Source organism: Lygodium microphyllum, chromosome 29 (genome assembly GCF_053477565.2).
Source record: "Lygodium microphyllum isolate KBCC chromosome 29, Lygodium_microphyllum_v1.1.10, whole genome shotgun sequence".
NCBI lineage: Eukaryota > Viridiplantae > Streptophyta > Polypodiopsida > Schizaeales > Lygodiaceae > Lygodium > Lygodium microphyllum.
The window spans coordinates 118,187,373-118,196,183 of record NC_141163.1 but is presented as its reverse complement, the minus strand read 5'-3'; the positions used below and the strand labels follow the sequence as shown (position 1 = coordinate 118,196,183).

Sequence of the window (8,811 nt, the reverse complement as noted above, 5' to 3'; positions counted from 1 at the left end):
TTGATGACAGATAAAAGAATACAAAATCTTCTTCTCTTATATTGTGATCATTTTTCATCTTATCAAGAAACTCTTTTTCTATTGTGTTGTGATCATTTTTCATCGCCATGTTTTGTGGTGTTGTAAGCTCGTATACAATCCATAGTTTGGCCCCTTGAAATATTTAGATTACCTTTATACTCTAGCTTCATCTTCCACATTTCCAAACTCCAAAATTGCTTAATTCTATCCTTGCTTGATGAGTTGCAATGGTACTATCTACTTGAACCCCTTTTCTTCCGGTACTAGTCTTTATTTGGTCTCCTATCAATGTATGTGAAGACTGACCTACCACCTCTCAAGGAGAAGACCTAAATGCACATGAAATGCAACCTCCTTTTGCAATAGAACTTCATTAAGAGAGAGAGAACCCCATACATGAGGCAAGATAGATGTCTCAGCACAAAGATGATTTTGACATTTACTTCAAGTAGACCAAGAGGGTATGTGCATTTGGAAACCATCACCATACTCATAGGGAGAACAAGATGGACCTAAGGGCCATGTACCACAACACTACATTAAGAAAAGCTGCAATTAATGAATACTAACGAGCTTCAAGAATTGTTAGATGTTGAAAAACCACGTCATGAGTTCAATGATATGTGGCAAGAAAGACTATCTGTCCAAGGGTTGCCCCATGCATAGAGGCAAGATAGTTGGGTCTCAATGCAAAGATGACTTCATATTTGCTTGGAGTCTGCCAATAGGGTGTGCATTTGGGAACAACCAAAATACTAGTGGGGACAATCATAATGCTAGTGGGGAGAACACAATGGACCTAGGCATCCATGGAAATTTAATTTGATCCATTGTAGTTCACAAAATAAAAGAAGAATCCATGATAGTCCTAAATAATGGACGATTATGGCCTCATGAAGGGCCAAAACTAGGGACAAGCTGATGACATGGCAGACCAATGACATGTATGAGCAAGCATAAGAGTGTCAAGACAACAGCCAAAGGGATACTCACAACTAATTGCCACTTAGATAATTGCCCCAATCAGATTGACTGGTCTAATAGCAAAGTGTGTTAGAAGTATTTCAAATGGGCTATTTCAAGCAACCTATGGTTATCTTGAAGAATTACCCATCTTCTGAGAACATGGTTAATCATTGGAGGCTTCAGAGCTTCATGCTCAAGACTGCTAGAGGCTGAACAACAATTCACCTTGTACAGCTCATCAAGAGTATTTCAAATGGGCTATTTCAAGCAGCCTCTCCTTGTCTTCAAAAACTACCCATCTTTGTCAATTTCCTTGGCAAGCCTTCACACCCACTAGTGTTGATCAATTCTCAGTCCATGGTTAATAGTCATTGGAGGCTTCAGAGATTCGCAGCTCAAGACTGCTGAATAACAGTTCATCTTGGACAGACAAGAAGATGCAAGTACATCCAGGCTGGAGTGCAGTGAAAATTCATATCGACAGCCATTACCATTATCCTCATCATGAATACAAGAATATACGAGAAGGACCATTTCCTCCACATTTGGATTCTCTCGGATCTTTCAATTTTGCACTTTTTGGGATTAGTGCTAAACCGTAAACCCTAAACCTACGCCTAAGTGACACTAACCACCGATGCCCTTCAATCGTCTTCTTAGTGTATTACTTAGAACATGACCTGCATACCTTAGTTACAATAACAAGTGTAGGCCTGACATGACAAGAAGCATGAACCAAAGAATTTGCATAACAAATTTTAAGTAAAATAAATTGAGACAAGTTTGGCAACAGAATTGCAAATACTCCTGCATTTGTTTGAGCCGTGTACTCCTTGAAGGTGAGATGCTAGAGGCTCTACCCTACACTGAACTTCAACAGTAAGCCCACACTAAGAAATTCCAACGTTACATTCATGTTCCTTAACTCCAGAAAACTTTTGCAGCTACAACCCACTCAGATGCCAGTTACGACCTTTGATGCATCATGATCAAGTACGTGGATCATCAGAGAAACTAAAAGTAACAGCAAGAGTGATACACCAACCGGAGCTTCTGTCAGTATTTGAACAGTAAAAACACATGTCAGGAATTTTTTAACAGACATGGTATGCTTACAGATGAATTGTCTATCAGGACCATGTGTTTGATGCACAAATGCCAACCACATGTTTAGGCACGTGCAAGAATCAAGGTCAAAATTCCTATGGAACTGTTACCAAAATTTCAAATGCAAATGTACCTGGTTAAACTGTTCTGAACTGACAGAGATATGCAGATAGCTCCTTTAGCGGCCTCGTTACTGTACAAAAGGGAAAAACAACACATCTTCCACCTTGACAAGACAACCTGAGATATCTTTTCTGTTGCCAATTCTCTCTGTCAAAGCAGAACAATTTAGCCTTCAAAAATATCACATAGCTCATAAGCCTTTTCCCCTTAACCGAGCTTGCTGCCCTTCTAACTTAGCTTCCAAAAGCTTTGCTTTCAAGCTAGTATCCCTTACACCTTTTGGGATCTCACCCGAGGCATTACTATTCCTTCCTGGTTGTGGGCTCCCTGGACCTGGCGAAGACCAGTAATTGCTCCATCTGCGAGTTGGACTGGATGCCGCATTTGATAGCTGACCAAAAATTGAGTTGAAATGCATTTCGCTGCTTCCAAGTGCTCGATGCTGCCAAGTGGCATTGCTTTCGGTTGATCCATGTTTTGAGACATCCTCATGCAATGGATCAACTGTCAAGCTTTCAGCATGCATTTGCTGCATATGTGACTCTTCAGTGTCAAGTTGCCTCAAAATTTTGGTCTCCAGTCTTCCATCTCTTGGAACCTGCTGGCTTTGATTCCACTTCCTCATCTCTCCACCTTCAATGGTTCGATCTATCCACTGAGAATCCAGTGAATTGTCCCAAAACATCTGCTTCTCACCTGAATCTGATCTTCCTCTTGATTCAATTTCACTGCTTTTTGTTTGTTCAAGTCCATGAGATTTTTCCAGCTTCCAGGGCTTTGACATGCCCACTGCTGAAAATCTTTGGTCTGTAGACCTCCTGCCCTTAATTTTCACTTCTTGCTGTTGGAAAAAGGGATGTTCCCATTGAGAATTCACAAGTGCCTCATTGTTCAGCTCAATTGAATGCAGGTCATCACCATCATCCTCATAATCTGAGCAATCCTCATCTAGGTCTTGAATATTGGTAGAGTTTTGCCTGCGTAAATTCCCCTGTTCCATTGAAGTATGCCCTGGAACTCTGGGTTCCTTTGCATAAAATGAGTCACCCAAGTTCTGCCCAACAACTGCATCTATTGTATCTCTATGTACATCCTGCCATGCATCTGCTACAGAGTTATTCTCTTCATCCTTCTGATAGCTGGCTCTTTTTGCTTTGAGAAAAGCCTCAAGCTCATTTCTCAGCTTATCAAGTGCTGCATTCTTTTCTTCCAATTCCAGCTTTGCTTCCATTAGCTTCATTTGGACCCTTTCCTCTCGCCAAATCTCAGCCATCTGAAGCATCTTTCTTTCTTCTTCTACCTCTTCTCTAACTTTGACAGACTCACGCTTTAACTCCTCTACTCTTGCTTTGTCCTCCCCTATCTCCTTGGCTAGTTCATCACATACATCTTCCATCAACTCTCTAGCTTTCCGTTCCTTTTCAAGTTCTTGCAAAGCTTTACCCAAAGATTTTTTAGCATCATGAAGATCCCGAGATACCCTCTTGTGAATCAACTCAAGCTTGTGCTTTGCCTTCCTTTCATCTTCAAGCTCTTGCCTTATTGATTGAACAGCTAACCTGATGCTCTCCTCTTGTTGTTCCCTCCACAAAGCCTTTTCTTCTAGAATTCTTCTTATTGTATTCTCAACTTCCTTGCGATTAGCCTTCTCATCGAGCATAAGCGCCTGCATGTGCGCACGCGCCTGACTGAGCTCAGCCCGTAGAGAAGCTATCAGAGACATGCTAGATGAGTGCTGCTCCTCTAGATTCCGCACATGGTTGAGGACCTTCATTAACTCGCCAGTTGTGGTCGGTCCCGAACCCAGACCCCTCAACGCCATCTTTGTATTACAAGCAAACGTTTTTGGAGTTGCATTTCCAGCCCACTGACTCATAGAATGAGTAAACATCAACATGAGATTCAACAAGTTTTCGCATCATGCATAGATCATACACCAATGTCTACAAACTTGTTGTTAGGAGAGAGCATGCCATCTAAAGGGAAGAAACTGAATTTTACCTCAGTATCATTCTCTTTAAAGATATTTGGAGCCTGTGCTTGGCTGTGCCCTCTGCGTCTCTCCAGTAATTTGAGCACCTGGGCACTGCGGGTTCTAGTTACATGTTCTCGTAGACCAGGTTGGTGCTTTTTATGACTCTCCACAAACTATTCGAAATCAAACCAAGCAGATAACAGTTAGCTACTTACATACAGAAGAGATAACGCTCAATCTAATAAAAGCCTTCTTAACAGAGCTATCATTTCCCTATGCGCTTCCTTGCTACTAAACACCAATATGATACCCATAATGGGGAATGAGAAAACAACACCTTGTGATGTATGTTTCTGGGAGATCCATGACTTATGCGGCTTGATGCAGGTGAAAGGGATTGTGCACGTAAAATCATTTGTCTGTCAGATGGATCCACAGTATGACGGAACTTCTGCATATCCTGCTGTTGCTGCTGCTGATGATGATGATGATGATGATGCTCATTGTCTCGGTTCCTGTTCAACCCACCTCTGGAAAAGGGAACTTCCTGCAGCTCCCACAGAGTGGCTGCAAGCTTGCGTGCCGAGACCGTGGTGTGATGAATTGGAGTACGATGCTCTGGTGCATCAGCAGCCCTGCCATCAGCATCGAGTATTTTCCAGCCCGGAACAGGGGTGCTAGGGCCGCCTCTACGACCAACAAGAAATGCACGCTTCAGGCGGAAGCCTGACGACGAACGCACGGAATAGTTGCACATGGAAGAGCTAGCCACAGAGGGGGCTCTGACAGCCTTCCTCCTCAATCCCATTGAAGCCCTTCTCTTGGCCCCTGTAGGTGCGAATGCAGAGGTCCGCTCCTTGCGCATCCTATCTTCTGCTGCATCTTCTTCCTGCTCGTCTTGATCGTCATCCTTGTCATCAAGAGCGTGTCGAGGCAGAGCCATTTTGTCGGAATGCCCATCCGGGGTGATATTGGGATGCTGCTTGAAAGGCATGGAGGGATGGGGTCTCACCCTGTTGATCCCGAAATGCAGCTTCTCATCTCATTCTCTCTCAAGACAAGGAGAAGCGCCGTGCTTTGAAGGTTCCTCTCATGGGCCAAACCTAATCCTAGATCTCTTAGCTGCAAAAGACGCCCCACAGTCAACAGCACGAGCTCGTCAGAAAGGGGACTTACTATGTTTAGTTGAATGCATCAATGCATGCACTCTGCCCACATATGATCTTTGAGAGCTCTCTTTGTCTCGGTCTCACTTCCATACTTCTCTCCGAGTCGCTCACTAATAACTATCTCCCTCTTTTCTAATAGACTCTCTCACTATTCTAATCTCTCTCTCAGAGTGCACCCAGGACAGACAGATCGAGGGCCAACATTGCTTTATAAAATCAAATAAAAAATAACGAGAAAAGACAGCTTTTTTGAGCTGCGTGCACACGATCCACCATAGCCACATGCTATGCGACCGAGAGCCTAGACCTGAACGAGAGACCTTTTCCGTGCGCGAGCGCGAGAGCGAAAGAGGGGGGCCGGGAGGAGAGAGCCTCGGGGCCCGGGAGGTAGAGACGCAGAAGAGAGAGAGAGAGAGAGAGAGAGAGAGAGAGAGAGAGCTCAAGAACACCTATTTTTTAATTTTATCATTTCTACAACTAAAGAATTTGCACATGTGCGGGCTTCCGTACGATGCCACGTGTCATCCACACGCAATAGGTGAACCAGTGAGATCCATACCTACGTTTTTGGGCCCTTGGTCACATGGCCACCTGTTTCACGTAGAAAAGAGGAGATAAGGCCCGTTTCACACCTGTCCAGCCACCAAAGAGACGAGATGATACAAGGGTGAAAGGATCAGCTTTTCCAACGAGCAGCACTTCAATGGACAAGATAACTCCATGAGAAGTGGCTGACCAAGGGTTCAGGTCATGCGATTGAGCAACCCTCGCGTTCCTTACTCTTAAGGGGTGGAGAGATTGGAATGAAGCCCAATTAGAAGCATTCAAAAATTGATGTATTAAAAGAAGAAGGGCCAACCTTGTTATTACAAATTTAGCAAATAAGATATAAAGCTGCAAGTCTATTTGACTCACATGAGTCATTATAGTCAAGGTTAAAATTGCATGGAAGGTTCATTAGAACTTTGACTCTAGAAAAAGCGCAACTCCAGCCACTTGATCTAATACCTCTCAAAACAAGGGTACTTGGTGAACCCTAGGAGTCTCTCTCCTTGCACAATTGTTCTCTCTCTTCTATAGAGACGACTCTCCTCTCATTCTACAACAATGGTCCTTCTCTCTCCTTCTATAGCAATGGGTCCTACCAAAGTGTAAACTTACACGGGGTTGCAATCTTGAAGTTACTCTCTTCGTTGTGGAGGTCAATAGACCTATGTAGGGCCCTGTCTTTCATTTTGGGGAGAGTTTATATTTCGGTTTCTTTAAACATTAGATAATACAATTCAAGTAGGTAGGTGACATCAAATGATGTTAAAAAAGTCAAATAATTTCAAGTTTATATTTTGTTACTATAGTACATTTTCTTTAGAAAAATACATTTTTGGAGGTATTTCCAACCTAGTATTGCACATGCGACTATGTCATATGACACTATTTATGTGAACTATCGCTTAAGTTAGATTCATAACAAATCACCCTTCTTTGTCACATTACTAGCTATCATGATGGACCCATAGAGCTATTTATCCAATTTATGTTACCTTGTTTTGGGACCCATGGAGCTATTGGCCCATTCACCCTAATTTGTTTGCATTTTAATTTTTGCATTCTTTACACGGTGTTCACACTTGTTCAATGAGTACAAGTGGTAGACCTTATGTTTAACAGCAAAATGATAGAGGACCAAAAACCCTTTGCAACTTTTCATAAAAAGAGGAACTCAATTGGTAGCTCTAGTTGCACAACTTTTGGATGATGTTATAGTCCATATGTGATTTTATGGCTTATAGACATGAACAAGTCTAAAAGCAAGTAGTGCCACTTTTAGAACGAAAAGGCCCCTTTTTCCCCCATAAAAATGCAATCAAACAAGTGTGAAGCCAACTGCCTAAGAGTCTAAAAAGATGGATAGACACAAAACGTATCTTAGCATTATGAAGGTGTTCATACATAGGTGGCCCCTACCTTCCCCTATTGGCCATTGACAAATTGCTTGTAGCAGGAAGGCACAATCTATGCATAAGGATGTATGCAATCCGAAATGTAACTAAAGGTGATTACCTAGTGGTAAATAGTAGGAAGGCTTTATGTTTATGAAGTTGAGGGTTCAAAACTCATTGCTATCACAAGTAAATAACTACTTTTGAAATTGGGATCTTTAATTGGACAATCCAATCGCTAATGAGTAACTTGTGGCCACATTTCATGGGTCAAATGATTTCTTGCATGGGAACATTTTTTTACTGCATGCATGCACTTTCAATCACCCTTTATGGCGCATGTAGAATAAACCAATAGAGCATCCTATATTATAATAACATCATAAAACAACTTTGGGGTAGCTTGAATTTTCTTGCCAATGCTCTTAGGCTTTTGTTTTGGTTGAAAACATTTTTGGGGAAGCTTAAAATTGTTTGCTTGCTTGCTCACTTCTCTTTATCAGTATCCTACTATCTAGAGCATATTGATATCCTAGGATGCACCCAAAAAAGTATACATTAATATTTTGCAATATCCCAAGCTGCAAGTTTATTGAACTCAATAAAGTATTATACCTGTTAAACAAAGAACAAGAAGATTTTGTATAGGCATAAATACAACCATGCCAACACATACATCCCAACAAAAATCTTTTTTCTACACTAACGGTCCTTCTAATAAGTGTATCCTTCCACATACATGCCCTTCTTTGCTTCTTCAATTTCACCAATTGTAGGGTACTTTCCTAGGTGAGTCATAAAGGTGGCCTTGGTGCAAATTAGAAGAGCTTTTTGGGTCACATCCACATTCTCCTTTGATCCTCTCCATATTTTTTTGCACAATGTTTTGAAGAGTTCGAGCATTCAAGAAGGATACATGCCTGGGGCTAGGTCATTGATTCATTGTGTTCAAGTTGAGGGTCATCTCCACTTCAAACTAGCCACCAAACAAGAACTATACCCCAATATCACATAATCAGATTGATTTACTGAATCCTAAGGCAATTAAAACAAAATAAACATATTTCAAAACTTTAATATACACAACACAAACCATACATATATAATGTTTGTACCAATGGAAACAAAATAAACATATTTTGTAATGTTAATATACACAATATAAACCATACAAACATAAGTTTTGTACCAATGGATTATTGCCATGATTCCAAGGAGTACTAGGGGTACTCTCCTCCTTGACTTACTCAAAGTGTAGGATGCAACCACCTTGAGAGAAGCCTTCTACACTCTACTCCTTAGGTTACTATACTAGGCTTCAAGATGATACCTTCATACATTACATTGCTCTTAGCAAAGAGATTGAAAACCTCATTCCACCCGTTCTTAGCCATATCCAGTTTCCTGTCAATGCCATGATCTCCATCTAAGAGAACCTCAAGCTCAACAATGGGCACCAATCAATTTGTCCTAAAAACAAGCATGCAAAAGGAATCAAAATAACTACTTA

The 8,811-nt window shown here is 41.5% G+C and overlaps 1 protein-coding gene across 2 annotated transcripts; it reads right to left on the bottom strand.

The window, feature by feature from the left end:
* Positions 1 to 1,474: 1,474 nt before the first annotated feature.
* Positions 1,475 to 5,724, bottom strand: LOC148011079 (uncharacterized). Of its 2 annotated transcripts, XR_015689516.1 has the most exons (4): positions 4,530 to 5,724; positions 4,219 to 4,365; positions 2,228 to 4,084; positions 1,480 to 2,040 (listed from the first exon to the last, which is right to left on the bottom strand). XR_015689516.1 is itself a non-coding variant. In XM_087671771.1 (3 exons), exons 1-3 carry the CDS (start codon positions 5,184 to 5,186, stop codon positions 2,408 to 2,410), a joined length of 2,481 nt encoding a protein of 826 aa, XP_087527897.1. In that variant the 5' UTR covers positions 5,187 to 5,724; the 3' UTR covers positions 1,475 to 2,407. The 2 variants fall into 2 exon arrangements, 1 of the variants encoding a protein (XP_087527897.1); XM_087671771.1 differs by having other exon boundaries at positions 1,475 to 4,084.
* Between the last annotated feature and the right edge of the window lie 3,087 nt (positions 5,725 to 8,811).